Source organism: Pristiophorus japonicus, chromosome 3 (genome assembly GCF_044704955.1).
Source record: "Pristiophorus japonicus isolate sPriJap1 chromosome 3, sPriJap1.hap1, whole genome shotgun sequence".
NCBI lineage: Eukaryota > Metazoa > Chordata > Chondrichthyes > Pristiophoridae > Pristiophorus > Pristiophorus japonicus.
In genome coordinates, this window is record NC_091979.1 from 184,199,008 (window position 1) to 184,224,423 (window position 25,416).

At 46.6% G+C, this 25,416-nt stretch overlaps 1 protein-coding gene across 1 annotated transcript in view; it reads left to right on the forward strand.

Annotated features, from left to right (window-relative positions):
* Window positions 1-22,494, forward strand: part of cyp20a1 (cytochrome P450, family 20, subfamily A, polypeptide 1) — an 84,294-nt gene extending 61,800 nt beyond the window's left edge. The window contains exons 9-13 of the mRNA XM_070874888.1: window positions 6,370-6,490; window positions 13,576-13,687; window positions 14,083-14,147; window positions 18,513-18,602; window positions 21,253-22,494. Coding sequence (XP_070730989.1) covers window positions 6,370-6,490; window positions 13,576-13,687; window positions 14,083-14,147; window positions 18,513-18,602; window positions 21,253-21,403 — 539 coding nt within the window. The 3' untranslated portion in view covers window positions 21,404-22,494. The remainder of the gene's footprint in view (window positions 1-6,369; window positions 6,491-13,575; window positions 13,688-14,082; window positions 14,148-18,512; window positions 18,603-21,252) is intronic.
* Window positions 22,495-25,416: the final 2,922 nt, after the last annotated feature.

Here is a 25,416-nt window from a genome sequence, read left to right on the forward strand (position 1 = left end):
GCATGCATATATCAAGCGCAGGCAGTGGAAAGAGCGTGCGGCAAATCTGTCCCATCCACCCTTTCCCTCAACGACTATCTGTCCCACCTGTGACAGGGACAGTGGTTCTCGTATTGGACTGTTCAGCCACCTAAGGACTCATTTTAAGAGTGGAAGCAAGTCTTCCTCGATTCCAAGGGACTGCCTATGATTGATTGATCCAGCTTAATCCCACTTTCCAGCTCTTGGTCCGTAACCCTGTAGGTTACATAGAAACATAGACATAGAAAATAGGTGCAGGAGTAGGCCATTCGGCCCTTCGAGCCTGCACCACCATTCAATGAGTTCATGGCTGAACATGCAACTTCAGTACCCCATTCCTGCTTTCTCTCCATACCCCTTGATCCCCCTGGTAGAAAGGACTACATCTAACTCCTTTTTGAATATATTTAGTGAATTGGCCTCAACAACTTCCTGTGGTAGAGAATTCCACAGGTTTACCACTCTCTGGGTGAAGAAGTTTCTCCTCCTCTCGGTCCTAAATGGCTTACCCCTTAGCCTTAGACTGTGACCCCTGGTTCTGGACTTCCCCAACATTGGGAACATTCTTCCTGCATCTAACATGTCGAAACCCGTCAGAATTTTAAACGTTTCTATGAGATACCCTCTCATTCTTCTGAACTCCAGTGAATACAAGCCCAGTTGATCCAGTCTTTCTTAATATGTCAGTCCCGCCATCCCGGGAATCAGTCTGGTGAACCTTTGCTGCACTCCCTCAATAGCAAGAATGTCCTTCCTCAAGTTAGGAGACGGTAGTTAATGGTAGGGGATTTGAACTAACTTAATATTAACTGGAATAGAATTACTATGAAAGGTATAGAGGGAGTAAAATCCTTAAAATGCATTCAGGAGAACTTTTTTAGCCGGTACGCAGCAAACCCAACAAGGGAAGGGACGGTTCTGGACATAGTTTTAGGAAATTAAGTTAGGCAGATGGAAGGGGTATCAGTGGGAGAACATTTTGATGCCAGTGATCATAATTCAATTAGATTTAGGGTAGTTATGGAAAAGGACAAAGATAGACCAGGAATAATAGTTCTCAATTGGAGAAAAGCTAATTTTACTAACGTTAGTTGTGATTTAGCCAAAGTGGACTGGAGACAGCTACTTGAAGGTAAACCAGTGTCAGCAGTGGGAGGCATTCAAGGAGGAAATCCTGAGGGTTAAGAGGGTTCCCTTAAAGAAAAAGGGTGGGACTAACCAATCTAGAGTCCCCTGGCTGCCAAGGGGCATACAGGGTAGGATAAAGAAAAAAAGGGAGGCTTATGAAAGATACCAAGGGCTCAATACTGCAGAAACCCGAGAGGAGTACAGGAAGTGTAGGGGTGAAATTAAAAAGGAAATTAGGAAAGCAAAGAGAGAGCATGAAAAAAAAATACTGGCAAGTAAAATCAAGGAAAACCCAAAGATGTTTTATAAATACATTAAGAACAAGAAGATAACTAAAAAAAGAGTAGGGGCTATTAGGGACCGTAAAGGTAACCTGTGTGTGGAGGTGCAAGATGTGGGTATGATTTTTAATGAATACTTTGCATCTGTTTTCACAAAAAAGAGAGGGACGATGTAGACATTGCTATCAGGGAGGAGGAGTGTGAAATATTAGATGAAATAAACATAGAGAGAGAGAAAGTATTAAGGGGTTTAGGCTATTTGAAAGTGAACAGATCCCCAGGCTCGGATGAAATGTATCCCAGGCTGTTAAGAGAAGTAAGAGAGGAAATACCAGAGGCTCTGACCATCATTTTTCAATCCTCTCTGGCTGCCAGAGGACTGTGAACATTGTACCTTTATTTAAAAAGGGAGAAAGGGATAGACCGAATAATTACAGGCTAGTCGGCCTTACCTCGATAGTGGGAAAATTATTGGAAAAAATTCTGAGGGATGGGTTAAATCTTCATTTAGAAAGTCACGGATGAATCAAGGACAGTCAGCATGGATTTGTTAAGGGAAGGTCGTGTCTGACTAACTTGATTGAATTTTTTGAAAAGGTAACGAGGAGGCTCAATGAGGGTAGTGCCTTTGATGTAGTCTATGGATTTTAGCAAGGCTTTTGATAAGATCCCACATGGCAGACTGATCACGAAAGTAAAAGCCCATGGGATCCAAGGCAAAGTAGCAAGTCGGATCCAAAATTGGCTCAGAGACAGGAAGCAAAGGGTAATGAGTATTTTTGTGACTGGAAGGCTGTTTCCAGTGGGGTTCCGCAGGGCTCAGTACTAGGTCCCTTGCTTTTTGTGGTATATATCAATGACTTGGACTTGAATGTAGGGGGTATGATTAAGAAGTTTGCAAATGATACATAAATTGGCCATGTGTTAATGAAGAAGAAAGCTGTAGACTGCAGGAAGATATTAGTGGACTGGTCAGGTGGGCAGAACAGTAGAATTCAAGTGTGAGGTAATGCATTTGGGGAGGGCTAACAAGGCAAGGGAATACACATTAAATGATAGGACACTGAGAAGTCTAGAGGAACAGATGGACCTTGGAGTGCATGTTCACAGATCCCTGAAGGTAGCTGAACAGGTAGATAAGGTGGTTAAGAAGGCATACTGGATACTTGCCTTCATTAGCTGAGGCATAGAATACAAGAGCAAGGAGGTTATGCTTGAACTGTGTAAAACACTAGTTAGGCCACAGCTAGAGTACTGCGTGCAGTTCTGGTCATCACATTACAGGAAAGATGTGATTGCACTGGAGAGGGTATGGAGGAAATTTATGAGGATGTTGCCTGAACTGGAGAATTTTAGCTATGAGGAAAGATTGAATAGGCTGGGGTTGTTTTCTTTGGAACAGAGGAGGCTAAGGGGAGACCTTATTGAGGTGTATAAAATTATGAGGGGCCTAGATAGAGTGGATAGGACAGACCTATTTTCCTTAACAGAGGGGTCAACAACCAGGGGGCATAAATTTAAAGTAACTGGTAGGAGGTTTAGAGGGGATTTGAGGTGAATTATTTTCACCCAGAGGGTGGTGGAAGTCTGGAATTCACTGCCTGAAAGAAAGGATGGTAGAGGCAGAAACTCTCATAGCATTTAAAAGTACTTCGATCTGCACTTGAAGACCTGCACTTGCCGGTTAAGGAGGAAATTAATGCAATAGTAAGGAGGGACATTAGCCTGGATGATGTGGAATCGGTATGGGTGGAGCTATGGAATACCAAAGGGCAGAAAACGCTAGTGGGAGTTGTGTACAGACACCAAACAGTAGTAGTGAGGTTAGGGACAGCATCAAACAAGAAATAAGGGATGTGTGCAATAAAGGTACAGCAGTTATCATGAGCGACTTTAATCTACACATTGATTGGGCTAACCAAACTGCTATCAATGCAGTGGAGGAGGATTTCCTGGAGTGTATGAGGGATGGTTTTCTAGAACAATATGTCGAGGAACCAACTAGAGAGCTGGCCATCCTAGACTGGGTGATGTGTAATGAGAAGGGACTAATTAGCAATCTTCTTGTGCGAGGCCCCTTGGGGAAAAGTGACCATAATATGGTAGAATTCTTTATTAAGATGGAGATGACAAAGTTAATTCAGAAACTAGGGTCCTGAACTTAAGGAAAGGTAACTTCGACAGTATGAGGTGTGAATTGGCTAGAATAGACTGGCAAAGGATACTTAATGGGTTGACGGTGGATAAGCAATGACAAACATTTGAAGATCACATGGATGAACTTCAACATTTGTACATCCCTGTCTGGAGTAAAAATAAAACGGGGAAGGTGGCTTAACCGTGGCTAACAAGGGAAATTAAGGATAGTGTTAAATCCAAGAAAGAGGCATATAAATTGGCTAGAAAAAGCAACAAACCTGAGGACTGGGAGAAATTTAGAATTCAACAGGGGAGGACTAAGGGTTTAATTAAGAGGGGAAAATAGAATATGAGAGGAAGCTTGCCAGGAACATAAACACTGACTGCAAAAGCTTCTATAAATATGTGAAGAGAAAAAGATTAGTGAAGACAAACGTAGGTCCCTTGCAGTCGGATTCAGGTGAATTTATAATGGGGAACAAAGAAATGGCAGACCAATTGAACAAATACTTCGGTCCTGTCTTCACGAAGGAAGACACAAATAACCTTCCGAATGTACTAGGGGACAGTGGATCTAGTGAGAAGGAGGAACTGAAGGATATCCTTATTAAGCGGGAAATTGTGTTAGGGAAATTGATGGGATTGAAGGCCAATAAATCCCCGGGGCCTGATGGTCTGCATCCCAGAGTACTTAAGGAAGTGGCCCTAGAAATACTGGATGCATTGATGATCATTTTCCAACACTCTATCGACTCTGGATCAGTTCCTATGGACTGGAGGGTAGCTATAATGTGTAACCACTTTTTAAAAAAGGAGGGAGAGAGAAAGCTGGTAATTATAGACCGGTTAGCCTGACATCAGTAGTGGGGAAAATGTTGGAATCAATCATTAAGGATGAAATAGCAGCGCATTTGGAAAGCAATGACAGAATCAGTCCAAGTCAGCATGGATTTATGAAAGGGAAATCAAGCTTGACGAATCTTCTGGAGTTTTTTCAGGATGTAACGAGCAGAGTGGACAAGGGAGAACCAGTGGATGTGGTGTATTTGGATTTCAAAAGGCTTTTGACAAGGTCCCGCACAAGAGATTGGTGTGCAAAATCAAAGCACATGGTATTGGGGTAATGTACTGACGTGGATAGAGAACTGGTTGGCAGACAGGAAGCAGAGAGTTGCGATAAATGGGTCTTTTTCAGAATGGCAGGCAGTTACTAGTGGAGTGCCGCAGGGCTCAGTGCTGGGACCCCAGCTCTTTACAATATACATTAACGATTTGGATGAAGGAATAGAGTGTAATATCTCCAAGTTTGCAGATGACACTAAACTGGGTGGCAGTGAGAGTTGTGAGGAGGACGGTAAGAGGCTGCAGGGTATCTTGGACAGGTTAGGTGAGTGGACAAATACATGGCGGATGCAGTATAATGTGGATAAATGTGAGGTTATCCACCTTGGGGGCAAAAACACAAAGACAGAATATTATCTGAATGGCGGCAGATTAGGAAAAGGGGAGGTGCAACGAGACCTGGGTGTCATGGTTCATCAGTCATTGAAAGTTGGCACGTGGATACAGCAGGCGGTGAAGAAGGCAAATGGTATGTTGGCCTTCATAGCTAGGGGATTTGAGTATAGGAGCAGGGAGATCTTACTGCAGTTGTACAGGGCCTTAGTGAGGCCTCACCTGGAATATTGTGTTCAGTTTTGGTCTCCTAATCTGAGGAAGGACGTTCTTGCTATTGAGGGCTTGCAGCGAAGGTTCACCAGACTGATTCCCGGGATGGCTGGACTGGCATATGAGGAGTTACTGGATCAACTGGGCCTTTATTCACTGGAGTTTAGAAGGATGAGAGGGGATCTTATAGAAACATATAAGATTCTGACGGGACTTGACAGGTTAGATGCGGGAAGAATGTTCCCGATGTTGGGGAAGTCCAGAACTAGTGGACATAGTCTTAGGATAAGGGGTAGGACATTTAGGATTGAAATGAGGAGAAACTTCTTCACTCATCTGTGGAATTCCCTGCCACAGAGAGTTGTTGATGCCAGTTCATTGGATATATTCAAGAGGGAGTTAGATATGGCCCTTGCGGCTAAAGGGATCAAGTGGTATGGAGAAAAAGCAGCAAAGAGGTACTGAGGGAATGATCAGCCATGATCTTACTGAATGGCGTTGCAGGCTCGAAGGGCCGAATGGCCTACTCCTGCACCTATTTTCTATGTTTCTATAACCTACAAGACTACAGACCAAGAGCTGGAAAGTGGGATTAAGTTGTATAGATCTTTGTTGGCCGGCACAGACACAATGGGCCGAATGGCAGCCTCTTGTGCTGTTCATTTCTATGATTCTATATCCTCGCTCAGCCCCGTGCTGTACAGATATCCTCTCTCAGCCCGGTGATGTACAGATATCCTCTCTCAGCCCCGTGCTGTACAGATATCCTTCCTCAAGCCCCGTGCTGTGTAGATATCCTCTCTCAGTCCCGTGCTGTGTAGATATCCTCTCTCAGTCCCGTGCTGTACAGATATCCTCTCTCAGCCCCGTGCTGTACAGATATCCTCTCTCAGCCCCGTGCTGTACAGATATCCTCTCTCGGCCCCGTGCTGTACAGATATCCTCTCTCGGCCCCGTGCTGTACAGATATCCTCTCTCGGCCCCGTGCTGTGTAGATATCCTCTCTCAGCCCCGTGCTGTACAGATATCCTCTCTCAGCCCCGTGCTGTACAGATATCCTCTCTCAGCCCTGTGCTGTACAGATATCCACTGTCTGAAATGATCACATTTGATGTTGATGTCTCTTTTCCAGTGTGCATTTGGTCTACATACTTTTTGGCTGCATCCAGGTCAGTGCAGGAGAAGCTGTACCAAGAAGTAAACCAGGTTCTGGGAAGGAGCCCACTCACTTTCGACAAGTTGCAGGAACTCAGGTGAGTGCCGATTTTTGCCAAAGGTCTTCATTCGGGTGATTTACCAGCAGTGCAGGCAATCTCGTCTTGTCCCCAAGGCACTCATACTGTCTCTCAGCAGGTTGCTGTATCTGGAGCTCAGTTGGTAAAGGCCCTACCCAGCTTAACAATAATCCAAACAGACCAAGAAGCTCCTAGGCCCAATCGCTGGCCCGTGTTGAAATAACTGAGCTCAGTTGTGGGTGCAGGATTGGTGCCGAAGACCTCTCCATGCATTAGCTTCAACAGTGAATGACAGGAAGCCCCGACCTGCGAGGGAACATCAGCGGCAAGTCTGGGCCATAAAGCGAGCGGCGGCCATGGGCAGCATGGAGGCATACCACTACAAGGTACAGCGCGAGCTGGTGCAGGAGGGCGACAGTTGTGAAGAGTGGCGTCATCAAGATCCAGGTCGGTGATTGGAGCGTGGGCAGATACAGCGAGGTCGGGGCGAAGGAGCTGCGAGAGACTGTGGAGGGACGTGATCAGGGCCCAGGGGAGGTGCGAGTTCGGGGCCAGGGGCCCAGGGGTAGCATGGACCAGCCCACACTGCGATACGTGTGCGCACTCGGTCCGTGCAGCAGAGCTGGTCTCCAGTTGTCTTGGGTAATCCTTGCCACTGGTCCAAGACCTAGCTCTGTCAAGCCCGTGTGGTGGCTGATGTGCAACGGACACCCTACATTTAAAAAAAAAATGCACGCACAGGCATCTTCCACCCTTCAGGATGTAGTTCGGGTCTTTCATTGAAACACCTGTGACCTCGTCCTTTTTTTGGCATGGAAGCAAGTCATCCTCGTTTCGAGCGACTGCCTATGATGATGATGATGAATGTCAGGAAGTTGCTTGACTACTAGGGGCATCACAGTTCACCTCATCCGACATCCACACAGTTGTAATTTCCAACAGGAATTATACACAGTGATCGGGAGTAGGGACACTGGCTGATTTCCCCTCTCTCTAACCCAGAGGTAACTGGGCAGTGATCAGGAGCAGGACTCTTGGTCTGATTTCATCTCTCTCTAACCCAGGGGTCACTAGACTGTGATCAGGAGCAGGAACCCTGGCTCATTTCCATGCTTTCTAGCCTGTAGGGTCACAGGACAGTGATGAAGAGCAGAAATCTTGGCTGATTTTCTCTCTAACCCAGGAGTATTGGACAGTGATCAGTGGCAGGAACGCTGGGTTATTTTTCCCACTTCTTTCCTAGCCAAGATCAGCTGACTCAGAACATACTAGGGATCCACTCTGGGACCATCCTGCACATAGAAACATAGAAAATAGGTGCAGGAGTAGGCCATTCGGCCCTTCTAGCCTGCACCGCCATTCAATGAGTTCATGGCTGAACATTCAACTTCAGTACCCCATTCCTGCTTTCTCGCCATACCCCTTGATCCCCCTAGTAGTAAGGACCTCATCTAACTCCTTTTTGAATATATTTAGTGAATTGGCCTCAACAACTTTCTGTGGTAGAGAATTCCACAGGTTCACCACTCTCTGGGTGAAGAAGTTCCTCCGCATCTCGGTCCTAAATGGCTTACCCCTTATCCTTAGACTGTGACCTCTGGTTCTGGACTTCCCCAACATTGGGAACATTCTTCCTGCATCTAACCTGTCTAACCCCGTCAGAATTTTAAATGTTTCTATGAGGTCCCCTCTCATTCTTCTGAACTCCAGTGAATACAAGCCCAGTTGATCCAGTCTTTCTTGATAGGTCAGTCCCGCCATCCCGGGAATCAGTCTGGTGAACCTTCGCTGCACTCCCTCAATAGCAAGAATGTCCTTCCTCAGGTTAGGAGACCAAAACTGTACACAATACTCCAGGTGTGGCCTCACCAATGCCCTGTACAACTGTAGCAACACCTCCCTGCCCCTGTACTCAAATCCCCTTGCTATGAAGGCCAACATGCCATTTGCTTTCTTAACCGCCTGCTGCACCTGCATGCCAACCTTCAATGACTGATGTACCATGACACCCAGGTCTCTTTGCACCTCCCCTTTTCCTAATCTGTCACCATTCAGATAATAGTCTGTCTCTCTGTTTTTACCACCAAAGTGGATAACCTCACATTTATCCACATTATACTTCATCTGCCACTCACCTAACCTATCCAAGTCGCTCTGCAGCCTCACAGCATCCTCTTCGCAGCTCACACTGCCACCCAACTTAGTGTCATCCGCAAATTTGGAGATACTACATTTAATCCCCTCATCTAAATCATTAATGTACAGTGTAAACAGCTGGGGCCCCAGCACAGAACCTTGCGGTACCCCACTAGTCACTGCCTGCCATTCTGAAAAGTACCCATTTACTCCTACTCTTTGCTTCCTGTCTGACAACCAGTTCTCAATCCATGTCAGTACACTACCCCCAATCCCATGTGCTCTAACTTTGCACATCAATCTCTTGTGTGGGACCTTGTCGAACGCCTTCTGAAAGTCCAAATATACCACATCAACTGGTTCTCCCTTATCCACTCTACTGGAAACATCCTCAAAAAATTCCAGAAGATTTGTCAAGCATGATTTCCCTTTCACAAATCCATGCTGACTTGGACCTATCATGTCACCTCTTTCCAATTGCACTGCTATGACATCCTTAATAATTGATTCCATCATTTTACCCACTACCGATGTCAGGCTGACCGGTCTATAATTCCCTGTTTTCTCTCCCTCCTTTTTTAAAAAGTGGGGTTACATTGGCTACCCTCCACTCCATAGGAACTGATCCAGAGTCAATGGAATGTTGGAAAATGACTGTCAACGCATCCACTATTTCCAAGGCCACCTCCTTAAGTACTCTGGGATGCAGTCCATCAGGCCCTGGGGATTTATCGGCCTTCAATCCCATCAATTTCCCCAACACAATTTCCCGGCTAATAAGGATTTCCCTCAGTTCCTCCTCCTTACTAGACCCCCCGACCCCTTTTATAACCGGAAGGTTGTTCGTGTCCTCCTTCGTGAATACCGAACCAAAGTACTTGTTCAATTGGTCCGCCATTTCTTTGTTCCCCGTTATGACTTCCCCTGATTCTGACTGCAGGGGACCTACGTTTGTCTTTACTAACCTTTTTCTCTTTACATATCTATAGAAACTTTTGCAATCCGTCTTAATGTTCCCTGCAAGCTTCTTCTCATACTCCATTTTCCCTGCCCTAATCAAACCCTTTGTCCTCCTCTGCTGAGTTCTAAATTTCTCCCAGTCCCCAGGTTCGTTGCTATTTCTGGCCAATTTGTATGCCACTTCCTTGGCTTTAATACTATCCCTGATTTCCCTTGATAGCCACGGTTGAGCCACCTTCCCTTTTTTATTTTTATGCCAGACAGGAATGTACAATTGTTGTAGTTCATCCATGCGGTCTCTAAATGTCTGCCATTGCCCATCCACAGTCAACCCTTAAGTATCATTCGCCAATCCATCCCAGCCAATTCACGCCTCATACCTTCAAAGTTAGCCTTCTTTAAGTTCTGGACCATGGTCTCTGAATTAACTGTTTCATTCTCCATCCCAATGCAGAATTCCACCATATTATGGTCACTCTTCCCCAAGGGGCCTCGCACAACGAGATTGCTAATTAATCCTCTCTCATTACACAACACCCAGTCTAAGATGGCCTCCCCCCTAGTTGGTTCCTCGACATATTGGTCTAAAAAACCATCCCTTATGCACTCCAGAAAATCCTCCTCCACCGTATTGCTTCCAGTTTGGTTAGCCCAATCTATGTGCATATTAAAGTCACCCATTATAACTGCTGCACCTTTATTGCACGCACCCCTAATTTCATGTTTGATGCCCTCCCCAACATCACTACTACTGTTTGGAGGTCTGTACACAACTCCCACTAACGTTTTTTGCCCTTTGGTGTTCTGCAGCTCTACCCATATAGATTCCACATCATCCAAGCTAATGTCCTTCCTAACTATTGCCTTAATCTCCTCCTTAACCAGCAATGCTACCCCACCTCCTTTTCCTTTTATTCTATCCTTCCTGAATGTTGAATACCCCTGGATGTTGAGTTCCCAGCCCTGATCATCCTGGAGCCACGTCTCTGTAATCCCAGTCACATCATATTTGTTAACATCTATTTGCACAGTTAATTCATCCACCTTATTGCGGATACTCCTTGCATTAAGACACAAAGCCTTTAGGCTTGTTTTTTTAACACCCTCTGTCCTTGTAGAATTTTGCTGTACAATGGCCCTTTTTGTTCTTTGCCTTGGGTTTCTCTGCCCTCCACTTTTCCTCATCTCCTTTCTGTCTTTTGTTTTTGCCTCCTTTTTGTTTCCCTCTATCTCCCTGCATTGGTTCCCATCCCCCTGCCATATTAGTTTAACTCCTCCCCAACAGCACTAGCAAACACTCCCCCGAGGACGTTGGTTCCGATTCTGCCCAGGTGCAGACCGTCCGGATTGTACTGGTCCCACCTCCCCCAGAACCGGTTCCAATGCCCCAGGAATTTGAATCCCTCCCTGCTGCACCATTGCTCAAGCCACGTATTCATCTGCGCTATCCTGCGATTCCTACTCTGACTAGCACGTGGCACTGGTAGCAATCCCGAGATTACTACTTTTGAGGTCCTACTTTTTAATTTAGCTCCTAGCTCCTTAAATTCATTTCGTATGAACTCATCCCTTTTTTTACCTATGTCATTGGTACCAACGTGCACCACGACAACTGGCTGTTCTCCCTCCCTTTTTAGAATGTCCTGCACCCGCTCCGAGACATCCTTGACCCTTGCACCAGGGAGGCAACATACCATCCTGGAGTCTCGGTTGCGGCCGCAGAAACGCCTATCTATTCCCCTTACAATTGAATCCCCTATCACTATCGCTCGCCCACTCTTTTTCCTGCCCTCCTGTGCAACAGAGCCAGCCACGGTGCCATGGACTTGGCTGCTGCTGCCCGCTCCTGATGAGTCATCCCCCTCAACAGCACTCAAAGCAGTGTATCTGTTTTGCAGTGGGATGACCACAGGGGACCCCTGCACTACCTTCCTTGCACTACTCTTCCTGCTGGTCTTCCATTCCCTCGCTGGCTGTGGACCCTTCTCCTGCGGGAAAACCAACTCGCTACACGTGATACTCACGTCATTCTCAGCATCGTGGATGCTCCAGAGTGAATCCACCTTCAGCTCCAACTCCGCGAGGTGGACACACTTCCCGCACATGTAGTCGTCAGGGACACTGGTGTTGTCCCTGTGTTCCCACATGGTACAGGAGGAGCATATCACGTGACCGAGCTGTCCTGCCATGACTTAACCCTTAGATACACTTAAATTGCCGACAACAATGTTAAAAGTTACTGACTAATAAAGAAAAAGAAAAACTACTCACCAATCAGCAGCCAATCACTTACCACGTTGGCTGTGACGTCACCTTTTGATTTCTTTCTACTTCTTTTTTGACTTCTCTCAGCTGGAGCTGCACAAGTACGCCTCTCTCGACTCCCGCCTCTCTCGACGCTCCCCGGACTGCTGAGCCTTTTATAGGCCGCTGCCTCTCTCGACTCCCGCCTCTCTCGACGCTCCCCGGACTGCTGAGCCTTTTATAGGCCGCTGCCTCTCTCGACGCTCCCCGGACTGCTGAGCCTTTTATAGGCCGCTGCCTCTCTCGACTCCCGCCTCTCTCGACGCTCCCCGGACTGCTGAGCCTTTTATAGGCCGCTGCCTCTCTCGACTCCCGCGTCTTGTTTATAATGCACTGGCCAGTCTTACTACTATGTGGTCTTTCGCTTATTTTTATGATGTTGTATTGTATAATGACCATAATATAATATGTTTTACGGTAATAATTGAGAAGGACATAACCATAACAAAGACCAGGGTAATAGATTGGAGAAAAGCTGATTTTGAGGGGCTGAGAATAGAACTTGGGATAACAAAATGGACAACAATCTTGGCAAACAATAATGTAGAACAGCAATGGGAAACATTTAAAACATGTTTAACAGAGTCCAGGAAAAATATATTCTGCTAAAAAAAATCCAGAAACAAACTTAAACACCAATGAAACACCATGGATGAATAATGACATAAGGGAAACATTGCGGGTAAGGAAAGGGACATGCACTAAGCACATGGACAGCAGGGGAGAGCAAGACAAGGGAGAATACGAAGAGACTAGGAGAAATATCAGAAAACAAAGAGGAATTATGAAATCGAGGAACAAAATAGTAAAATATTCTACAGGTGTATAAATAAAAAAAAGGAAAGTTAGCATGCAGGTACAGCAAGCAATTAGGAAGGCAAATGGCATGTCGGTCTTTATTGCAAAGGGGTTCGAGTACAAGAGTAAGGAAGCCTTACTACAATTGTACAGGGCTTTGGAAAAACCACACCTGGAGTACTGTGCACAGTTTTGGTCACCTTATCTGAAAGGACATACATGCCTTAGAGGCGGTCCAACGAAGGTTCACGAGATTGACTCCTTGGATGAGAGGGCTGTCCTATGAGTTGAGGTTGTGTAGACTGGGCCTATACTCTCTGGAGTTTAGAAGAATGAGAGGTGATCTCATTGAAACATACAAGATTCTGAGGGGGATTGATGGGGTAGATGTTGAGAGGTTGTTTCCCCTGGCTGGAGATTCTAGAACTAGGGGGCATAGTCTCAGGATAAGGAGTAGGCCATTTCTGAGATGTTGAGGAATTTCTTCAGCCAGAGGGTTGTGAATCTTTGGAATCTGACCTGGCCAATATTTATCCCTCAACCAACATAACTAAAACAAATTATCTCGTCCATATTACATTGGTGTTTGTGGGACCTTGCTTTGCTCAAATTGGCTACCATATTACAATACAACAGTGATGACGCTTCAAAAGTACTTCATTGGCTGTGAAGCACTTTGGTACGTCCTGAGGTCGTGAAAGGCGCTACAGAAAAGCGTATCTTTTTCAGATGGTGTGTGGGAATGGCCATGGGGATGCAGCAGATAAGCATAAGCAGGCACCTGGCTGCTGCTCCTCCGAGGCCCCATCACAAAATATGCTGCAGTTGGAGGGTTAATAGTGTTCTGTAAAGCCGGGAAGTGTGAAAGCTGCAGCTGTAACCAATCTTGTCCTCCTTTGGCACAGATACTGCCAGCAGATTCTGAACGAGACTGTCCGGACAGCGAAGCTAACCCCGGTCGCAGCACGGCTTCAGGAGCTAGAAGGGAGCATCAGCCAGCACATCATCCCAAAAGAGGTAAGACAGGAGCTGGAACTGCAGCAGCTCCGCTCGGCCTCGGATTACCTCTCGTTTGCTCTTGCATGGGGTGCAGTTCCACAGACAATGACCACCCTCCTGTTCCTCACCCAATGGATCATTTTATTGTGTGAGCTCAGGTCACCAACTCTGGTTGTATTTATTCCAGGAGGATTTATCACGTGATCTCCTGCCTCCAGTGGCACTGCCCAATTCCTCCTACCATTAGTTGCCCAAGTTGCTTGGTTGTCCTGGTGCCAGCCTCATCAGTGGGTGTTGTTTCTGTGCCAGCTGCTTGGCAGCACTGTGGATATTTCACCCCAAGTGAGATCATTCAGCAAATGTGAGACCCATCGTCTGTGTCATTCACATACCCATGTCCTTCTCTTCCTCAGACTCTGGTCATTTACGCCCTGGGTGTAGTGCTTCAGGATGACACATCGTGGCAATTACCTTACAGGTATCTTCAAACTCTCATTTGTTCCTGTTTACTTTTTATTTTGTGACTCATTGACCTCAACAAAGGGACAGCTAATTGAACATCTTCCATGTCAGCAACAAACAGCATGGCAGGTATAGCCCGGGTTAGATACAGAGTAAAGCTCTCTCTCTACATTGTCCCATCAAGCACTGCCAGGGCAGGTACAACACAGGTTAGTTACAGAGTAAAGCTCACTCTACACTGTCCCATCAAACAATCCCAGGTCAGGTACAACATGGATTAGATACAGAGTAAAGCTCCCTCAATATGTTCCATCAAATAGTCCCAGGTCACGTACAGAGCTAAACGATCCTACAACCAACGGATCAGTTCAAAGCTCTGCAGTCCTGTCAAATCCAGTTGTATATGGTGGTGGACAATTAAATAACGGGAGGAGAAAGCTCCATGAAAATCTCCATCCGCAATGATGGTGGAGCCCAGCACGTGTGCAAAAGATAAGGTTGAAGCGTTTGCAACCATCTTCAGCCAGAAGTGCCTTGTGAATGATCCATCTCTGCATCCTCCTGAGGTCCCCACCATCACAGAAGCCAGTCTTCAGCCAATTCGATTCACTCCATGTGATGTCAAGAAACGGCTGAGCGCACTGGATATAGCATATGGATATAGGCGGTGGCAACATCTCTGATGTCGTGCTGAAGACTTGTGCTTCAGAACTAGCCACACCTCTAGCCAAGCTGTTCCAGTACAGCTACAATACTGGCATCTACCTGACGATGTGGTAAACTGCCCAGGTATGTCCTGTCCACAAAAAGCAGGACAAATCCAATCAGGCCAATTACCACCCCATCAGTCTACTCTCAATCATCAGCAAAGTGATGGAAGGTGTCATCGACTGTGCTATCAAGTGACATTTACTCACCAATAACCTGCACACCGATGCTGATCCAGACCCCATTACAGCCTTGGTCCAAACATAGCCAAAAGAGCTGAATTCCAGAGGTGAGGTGAGAGTGACTGCCCTTAACATCAAGGCAGCATTTGGTCGAGTGTGGCATCAAGGAGCCCTAGTAAAATTGAAGTGAATGGGAATCGGGGAAAACTTTCCACTAGCTGGAGTCATAACTAACACCAAGGAAGCTGGTTGTGGTTGTTGGAGGCCAATCGTCTCAGCTCTTGGACATCGCTGCAGGAGTTCCTCAGGACAGTATCCTAGGTCCAACTATCTTCAACTGCTTCATCAATGAACATCCCTCCATCATAAGGTCAGAAGTGAGGATGTGCGCTGATGATTGCACAGTGTTCAGTTCCTTTCGCAACTCCTCAGATCATGAAGCAGTCCATGCCCGCAAGCAGCAAGAGCTGGACGACATTCAGGCTTGGGTTGATAAGTGGCAAGTACCATTCGTGCCATACAAGTGCCAAGCAATGAGTATCTCCAACAGGAGAGAGTCTAACCACTGCCCCTTGACATTCAACAGCATTACCATCGCCAAATCCCCCACCATCAACATGCTGAGTTGACCATTGACCAGAAACTCAACTGGACTAGCCACATAAATACTGTGGCTACAATAGGAGGCCAGAAGCTGGGTATTCTGCGGTGAGTCTTTCACCCCCTGACTCCCCAAAGCCTTTCTACCATCTGCAAGGCACAAGTCAGGAGTGTGATGGAATACTCTCCATTTGCCTTGATGAGTGCAGTTCCAACAACACTCAAGAAGCTCGACACCATCAAGGACAAGACAGCCCGCTTTATTGGCTACCCTCCACCACCTTAAACATAAACTTTCTCCACCACCGGCGCACCGTGGCTGCAGTGTGTACGGTCTACAAGATGCAATGCAGCAACTCGCCAAGGCATCTTCGACAGCACCTCCCAAACACGTGACCTCCACCACCTAGAAGGGCAGCAGGCGCATGGGAACACCATCACCTCCAAGTTCCCCTCCAAGTCACACAACATATGTCACCGTTCCTTCATCGTCGCTGGGTCAAAATCCTGGAATTCCCTCCCAAACAGCACCCTGGGAGTACCTTCACCACAGGGACTACAGCAGCTCAAGAAGGTGGCTCAACACCACCTTCTCAAGGGCAATTAGGGATGGGCAATAAATGCTGGCCTTGCCCACATCCCATGAACAAATCTTTTTTAAAGTTGCAGAGTAAAGCTCCCTCTACATTGCCCTATCAGACACTTCCAGGGCAAGTACATCACGGGTTAGATACAGAGTAAAGCTCCTTCTACTCTGTGCGAAACACTCCCAGGCAGCTACAGCACAGGTTAGATACAGAGTAAAGCTCTCTCTTCACTGTCCCATCAAACACTCCCAGATGAGGTACACACAGGTTAGATTCAGAGTAAAGCTCCCTCCGCATTGTCCCATCAAACACTCCCAGGGCAAGTACAGCTCAGGTTAGATACAGAGTAAAGCTCTCTCTTCACTGTCCCTTCAAACGCTCCCAGGTCAGGTACAGTACAGATTAGATACAGAGTAAAGCTCTCTCTTCACTGTCCCTTCAAACGCTCCCAGGTCAGGTACAGTACAGATTAGATACAGAGTAAAGCTCTCTCTTCACTGTCCCATCAAACATTCCCAGGTCAGATACACACAGGTTAGATTCAGAGTAAAGCTCCCTTTGCACTGTCCCATTAAACATTTTCAGAGCTGGTGCAGCATGGGTTAGATACAGAGGAGCGCTCCCTCTGCACTGTCCCATTAAACACTCCCAGAGCTGGTGTAGCATGGGTTAGATAGAGTGGAGCGCTCCCTCTATTAGCAAAAATGGGAGGGCATGGAATTGGAGATAGCTATTTGACTTGGATTGGAAATTGTTTCAGAGGCACAGTGGGGATAAAGGGTAGGTAATCAGATTGGCAGGATGTGACAAGTAGTGTTCCCCAGGGATATGCTCTGGGGCATCAACCTTTCACCATATTTATTCATAACTTGGATGAAGAGTTGTATATCTAAGTTTTCAGATGGCACTAAATTTGGAGGAACAGTAAATGGGAGCAGAACATTGCAAAGAGACACTGATAGATGAAGGGAGTGAGCAAAACTATAGAAGATGGAGTTCAATGTGGGCATGTATGAGGTCATCCACTTTGAACTCAGGGAAAATAAATCTGATTATTTTCTAAATGGTGAAAAACTAGGAACTGTAGAGGAGCAAAGAGATTTGGGAATCCAAATACACAAATCATTAAAAGCCAGTGGACAGTTACAAAAATAAATCAAAAAGGATAATGGAATGTTGGCCTTTATCTCGACGGGACTGGATTACAAAGGGGAGGAAGTGATGCTTCAGTGTATAGAGCCTTGGTCACGACCCATCTGGCGTACTACATTCAGTTTTGCGCACTGCACCTCAGGAAGGATATATTGGCCTTGGGAAGGGGGTATAGTGCAGATTCACCAGAATGATACTGGGGTTTAGACGGTTAAATTATGAGGTCAATTTTGCATGTCCTATCGTGTATTCTCTTGAGTACAGAAGTTTGAGGGGTGATCTGATGGAGATGTTTAAAATGTTAAAAAGGATTTGATGGGGTAGATACAGAGAAACCTTTAGTGAAAGAACATGGGCATGCAATCTTAAAATTTGAGCTGAGCCTTTCAGGAGGGAACTCAGGAAGCACTTTTTCCACACACGGTTTAGTAGAAATTTGGAACTGTCCCTCCAAAAGGATAAGGGGAACAATTGAAATTTTCAAGACCGAGATTGATAGATTTTTGTTGGGGAAGGGTATCAAGGGATATCGATCAAAGGCAGGAAAATGAATTTGAGTTCCAGATCAGCCGTGATCTAATTGGATGGTGGAGCAGGCTCGAGGGGCTGAATTGCTTATTCCTGTTTCTCTGTACACTGTTAAACTCCGTCCACACTGCCTCACCAAACAGTCTGGGCTGCATTTGAACCCAGGACACAAGGGTAACATTATCCACCCACACACATGCTTTTAGAATAATTAGTTTTGTGGCTAAAGCTTCAGGGGGGTTTTATGTTGAGACATGCCCTGTCACCATCCTCAAATAGATTGTCCGGATTTTTATCTCTTTATCAATCTTTATGTTTCCATCCACTTCTGCTCATTCATTGGTGAAGTCCAGCTGAACACATTTGCTGTGTGAAACTACACAGCTGTCCTCCACACTTAGCACAAGTTGTACATTGCGAATGCTAGATATGTATACATGTGCAAGAGTAAGTGTGTGTTTGTGTATGTCTCCATTTCCCACCTTCAGATACAACCCATGTCTAGGTGGTGTCAATCTAGGATTGTGTTGCACCCAGTTTTGTACTGCACTTTATCCCAGTGACAGTGCTACACATTATTGACAGAGACCTGTTATAATCAAGACTCATCTCCTTGTCCTACAGATTTGATCCCGAACGGTTCAACGAGGAAGCTGCCAGGAAGCAGTTTACATTGCTGGGATTTTCCGGGAGCCAGGAATGCCCAGAGCTAAGGTAAAACAGTAAGGTGCTTCACACAGTAGTGATCCAAGTTTTAACCTTTGTACCCCTCCAATATCCTAATAGGAACATAAGAAATAGGAACAGGAGTAAGCCATACGGCACCTCGAGCCTGATCCGCCATTCAATAAGATCATGGACTCAGCTGCACTTCCCTGCCCGCTCCCCATAACCCCTTATCCCCTTATCATTTAAGAAACTGTCTGTTTCTGTCTTAAATTTATTCAATGTCCCAGCTTCCACAGCTCTCTGAGGCAGCGAATTTCACAGATTTACAACCCTCTGAGAGAAGAAATTTCTCCTCATCTCAGTTTTAAATGGGCGGCCCCTTATTCTAAGTCTCTGGTTCTAGTCTCCGCCATCAGTGGAAACATCCTCTCTGCATCCACCTTGTTAAACCCTCTCATAATCTTACACGTTTCGATAAGATCACACCTCATTCTTCTGAATTCCAATGAGTAGAGGCCCAACCTACTCAAACTTTCCTCATAAGTCAACCCCCTCATCCCCGGAATCAACCTGGTGAACCTTCTCTGAACTGCCTCCAAAGCAAGGATATCCTTTCGTAAATATGGAAACCAAAACTGCACACAGCATTCCAGGTGTGGCCTCACCAATACCCTGTATAGCTGTAGGAAGACTTCACTGCTTTTATACTCCATCCCCTTTACAATAAAGGCCAAGATTCCATTGGCCTTCCTGATCACTTGCTGTACCTGCATACTATCCTTTTGTGTTTCATGCACAAGTACCCCGAGGTCCCGCTGTACTGCAGCACTTTGCAATCTTTCTCCATTTAAATAATAACTTGCTCTTTGATTTTTTTCTGCCAAAGTGCATACCTCACTTTCCAACATTATACTCCATCTGCCAAATTTTTGCCCACTCACTTAGCCTGTCTATGTCCTTTTGCAGATTTTTTGTGTCCTCCTCACAGATTGCTTTTCCTCCCATCTTTGTATCGTCAGCAAACTTGGCTACGGTACACTCAGTCTCTTCTTCCAAGTCGTTAATATAGATTGTAAATAGTTGGAGTCCCAGCACTGATCCCTGCGGCATCCCACTAGTAACTGGTTGCCAACCAGAGAATGAACCATTTATCCCGACTCTCTGTTTTCTGTTAGTTAGCCAATCCTCTATCCATGCTAATATATTATTCCCAATCTCGTGAACTTTTATCTTGTGTAGTAACCTTTTATGTGGCACCTTGTCAAATGCCTTCTGGAATTCCAAATACACCACACCCTGTTCGTTACATCCTCAAAGAATTCCAGCAAATTTGTCAAACATGACTACCCCTTCATAAATCCATGCTGACTCTGCCTGACCGAATTTTTCTTTTCCAAATGTCCTTCTTTAATAATGGACTCCAACATTTTCCCAACCACAGATTTAGGCTAACTGATGCTGTGCTAGGTTCAGAGTAGAAATGAATTCAATTTGTCCGTGCTCCATATGAAGGAGCCTCAATTCTCCTGAGGCTTCTTGTCAGCCTCTGTCTGAGAGCGGCCTGTTTTTAAAGTTTATTTTATTTCATTGTTTTTTGAATGAGAAAATATGTATCCAAGTACAGTAGTTCTAAATGTTTAATGCCTACTCATCCCCTTCAGAGTTCATGAATTAAAACTATCAAGCAGTAGCCACCAAGTGTCGACCAAGGACCTCTAGTTTTTTTCCCCTGCGTGGACCCTTTAAATTTGCTGCACAGTATCTCTTCCAGTGGAACAGCTGGTAAGGGGTCTGCGCGGGACCTCGCGATCGGTGTGCGGCCACACACTTTAGAGAAGCATTGCCAAGGACCGGTTCTGGCTTGGCTGTTGTGCCCTCTGTGGTCAAATAGCCTGCCACTGCTCACCGACTGGGCTCCCTATCGAGTGTATCTCCTTAGGTGAGATACTGAAGGATGGACCAGTGCCCGTGGAACCAGTGCCCGTGGAACCAGTGCCCAGGTACAAAGTGGCAGTGGGCCACTGCCTGTTCTCTCTGCTTCTCTCTGGAGTCCTATAGAACCTAGCTTTAAACCTCTTGTGCTAATACCCCGCAGTTTGATGAGCGTAGAATTCCCAGCAAAATAAAAATATTGAACAGTAGAAAACGAACATTTGTGTTGGTACTCATTAATTGAATCCTTTCTAAAAGAACTAGCTACCACAAGCAGTAGTTGAGGGGAATATCATAGATGCATTTAAGGGGAAGCTAGATAAGCACATGAGGGAGAAAGGAATAGATGGATATATTGATGGATGTAATGAAGTAGGGTGGGAGGAGGCTCGTGTGGAGCATAAACACCAGCATGGACCAGTTGGGCCAAATGGCCTGTTTCTGCACTACAAATTCTGTGTCGCTACTTATGTCATTCACTCCCCCGTTCAGATATTGCTGGGCTGTGATGGCACAACTCTACGTCCTTTCACTCACTGCCTCGCGCCATCTGCTCGATTAGTCTGCTTCTGACCCTTGACCGTGGATGCTGTTCCCTCCCAATTGCCAGTGATGTGACACCAGTGGCGATAAGGGGACTGCTAAGGCACTTGTCCCATTGGGGGGAGGTTTTGGTCAGTAGTATGTGGGCCTAGTGGTTTTATAAGGTTGCTGTATCCCCCCCACCGCTGGTCTCAGTCTGTCCATGTCTCCCCTCCGATAGGTTCGCTTACACTGTGGCTACAATCATGCTGAGCACACTGATCAGGAAGCTGAACCTGCACCCCGTGGAGGACCAGGTGGTGGAAATGAAGTATGATCTTGTAACTACTCCGAAAGAGGAGGCTTGGATCACCGTTAGCAAGAGAATCTAGGCTTACCCCAGCCAGTCAGCCTGGGTTGAGCGGGGGCTGTTGTGGAGGGCGCACTGTTGGTAGGACGTGGCAATAACTGTTCAGATCCACAACAGGTACTGTACCCACCACTTCTGTACAACAGGATTCCTGCTAGTTTCAGCTTCCCCTCCCCCACCCTGCTCACCGCCACCCCATGAAAACATGAAGCTAACCATGAAATAACAACATCTCACCACCAGAAGCCTTCACGGCAGAACCTTTATCAGAGATGAGACATCCCTTTATTGCAGTGGCCGACACTGCTACGATATGGAGGTTGGGATGGCTGGTCCTGTTTTTACTGGAATTCCAGGCACACTCAAGTCTGTCTTGTGAGTGATATATACAACGACCAGCAAATCTCACTTAAAACAAATAAAATGGGAACATTTTCAGAGAAACTATTGGCTGTTTTGGGGAGTGCGAGAGAAGGGGGAGTGACAATAAGATCACGGTGACCACAATAGCATCAAATGATGTTGGATTGACATGCACACCTGCTTGTGGAATAATTGGTTTTGTGGCCAAGGCCTTTGGTGGGGTTTTATGTTGAGACTTGTGAACAAGTCTTGTCATCAGACCGCTCACCTTCAGAGTTTGAGTTCCACACTGTTTCCAGTGATAAAGCTGAGCCAGAAAGGTGCCAGGGTTCACTTTCTGGTCTGTGCTGAGCTGGCTGACCCTGGCCAGGAGAGGGTGCCACAGTCGGCCTCAGCGCCCCCATCCCCCACTCCCGGGTTAGCTAATGGATTAACCAGCCAAGGTTCCCACTCCCGATCACTGCCCACTGACTCCTGCGTGTGAGGACTTCGGCTGAAGGCAGGATCGGAATATCTTGCTGACACCCAGCATCTGCAGGAAGACTAGGCTGGCAGTGCCCCAGCGAGTCAGCACCATCTGGAAAGGGGAGGGGAATGGAATGGACTTGTCTGTCAAAATGCTGTTCAACATTGTGTGGTTGTTTGGTGCAGTTATCATGTGTGAGAGCGAGACCAGTAGTTATCAGAATGCTCTGTCTGAATTTCCATGATCATTTATCAATAAACTTGCTGCAAGGGCATTGCAAAGGAGCATGTATCTGTCTGTTACTGCTGTCTAGAGATCAAGAGACTCTTCATAGACTGTGCACGCCTGCAAAGTGTTTAAACCTTTTACCTTCCATGCTGAGTTGAGTTATGCCACTGCCTTGGGCTGCAGTGCCCTGGTCTGGTCTTGGCAGTGGATGAATCAGCCAGCATTCCCGCAACAGATCAAAGCCCAGTCACCCCTACTGGAAAGTGCAGTGTGTGGACAGTGAGCGAGGAAAGGATCAGGCTTGGCTGTGATGTCTCTCTGTAGTCCAGGCCCACGCGTAAAGACTGGGTGCTTGGGAAAGATCCTTGAGGGGGAGATAGTCCCAGAGGACAGATTAAGGGCGTCCAGTCCCAGAGGTTGGCCAGTCCTGGGTGGCAGGCTGGTTCTAGACAGTGGGTCAGCCCTGGGGGCGCATGGAGGTTGACAGATCCCTGAAAGTGAGTGGTCCCAGAGATTAGCCGCTCCCAGAGTGCGGGGGGGCCGTGCCGATCCCAGAGTGCGGGGGGGCCGTGCCAATCCCAGAATGTGGGGGGGCCGTGCCGGCCTCAGTGTGCAGCGGGGGGGAGGGCCGGCCTTAGTGTGCGGATGTGGGGGGGAGGGCCGGTCCGGTCCCAGAGTGCGGGGGGGCTGGGCCAGTCCGGTCCCAGAGTGCGGGGGAGGCAGTCACTCAGAGTGGGCCAGTCAAGGGGTGGGGGGGTGCGCGGAAGCATTCTCAGAGGGTGGGCAGATCTGTGAAGCTGCTGTCCATCGAGACTCTGGGTCGGAGTTTTTTTTTAAAGGTACATTCGAACTTGCACTGAATTCTGAGAGCACATGTAGCAGGGAGGGGCACAACAGGATTCAGTTGGAGTTTACTCTGTGTCTTACCTGGGGTGACTCACACCGTGACCCATCGGTTTAGTTACAGCCATGTGAGCTGTTACTGTCTAGTGTAAGTACATGACTCATTAACACATTTTAGTGGGAAGGTGGAATTGTATCTTGTTCATTAATAGATAATGAAGGACACAAAGCAGAAGAATATTCCAGAAAAGGAAAGAGCCAATCGGCCAACCGAGCCCTCCCCTCCTACAGATCAATGTCCCATCCCACCTTCTATCCCTATGCACATACAAACACACATCCGTGCACGTACACATGCACACACACATACATATGCACGCACACCCGCCCACGTGCGCAGGCACATGCACACACCTGCGCACCCAAAAATTGGCACCTCTGACAGTCTGCAGTGAAGTGTCAGTCTAGATTTTGTGCTCCAAGTCTCGAGTGCGGCTTGAGCACAGAAACATCTGACACAGGCATGTGTGCTACCACTGAGCCGTGGCTCACATCTGGAATTAGTGTTGGGGCATCAATGCAGGGATAAATTAAAGGGCTGATTTTATTTTATACCCCCTGCCTGGCAAGAATGGTGCAGATAGGTGTATAAAATGGCACGTGGGGGTTTTTACTCCAGGTTCCTTGTGGACGATGTGGAGCAGGAGGGCTCCTCTGAGTCCCACAAGGATAACTTGGACCTCCCCCGCCCCGGGTTTCAACCCTTCCATCCAACTACCCCTAATCTGTACTTGTGTTGCTGGAGACTGCTTCTGTGGGACCCCAACAAGGGTTGAGCCCCCACATAGCATTCCCGCTGGCTTCGGGCGGGAGTCAAATTGGGGGCCTCACACTCCGTTCACCGTCAGCCCCTCGGATTTCTGAACAATTCAAAGGAAGCTGCTTAGCACTTGAGTTTCCATACTTCAGTGAGTTTGCTGTGCTTGAGCCCTGCACAACTAGACATCTAGCACCAAGGCTCATTAATTAAACACAGAGTAGGACTCATCAAGTAAGCCTTGAAATAGCACAGGGGAGGCCGGAACAGCTGATACCACTGCAATTTTCCACATCAGTACTCCCTTCCAGACAGAAGATAACAAAGGTTTCTAATGAGGCTGTGAGGACCCTACTGCAAGGAGTCACAGAGAGGAGAGACAGACAGACTGTATGGGACTGAAAACCAACCCTCCCACCCCCACTTCCCCAGAAGCACCTTGTGCAGTAAAAATTGGAGGAAGTGGCAGGGTGATACTGTCTCACAACTGGAAGATATCAGGAAGAGATCTGCTAAGGTAAGTCAAAATGCTGTTATGCATGTCTGCCATAAGTGGACATGCAAGAAAGTCCTCTTTACTAATAGTTTGACTTATGAAGATGCTAAGCCTTAAGAAGCTTACCCAGTTGCTGGCCTCATACAATGAATAGGGACAATTGGGATGTGCCACTACTAACAATTAGCAAGTGGTAATCTGTGTGCATCGTGACAATTATTAATTGAGCTTCACACCAGGATAATGCATTTCTTATAATTCATGATCTATAATACTTATTATTCATGCTGAACACAAGCACTAGATTCCATAGGCGATCATATAATTCCTGATTCTCCCTTCCCCACCCTAACAAGACCTACATCCATCTCCCCGACCAGATCGACATGCATCTCTTCCCTGACCACATCTACATCCATCTCTCCCCAGACTGGAAAAGGGAGTGATGGTAGCCTTCATAATAAAGAATGACATGAGGACAGTTGTGAGGAAGGATCTTGGCTTGGAAGATCAGGAAGTAGAATCAGTATGGGTGGAGTTAGGAAATAGCAAGGTGCAGAAAACACTGGTGGGAGTAGTTTACAGACTCTCTAACAGTAGGTATAGCAGTATACAGAGTATCAAGAAATAATAGGGGCTTGTAACAAAGATAAGCTGTGAGGAAGACATATAGTGCCTGAAAAGGGATATAGATAGGTTAAGTGAGTGGGCAATAAGGTGGCAAATGGAGTATAATGTGAGGTTATTCACTTTGGTAGGAAGAATAGGAAAGCAGAATATTTTTTAAATGGTGAGAAATGATTAAATTTTGGTGTTCAGAGA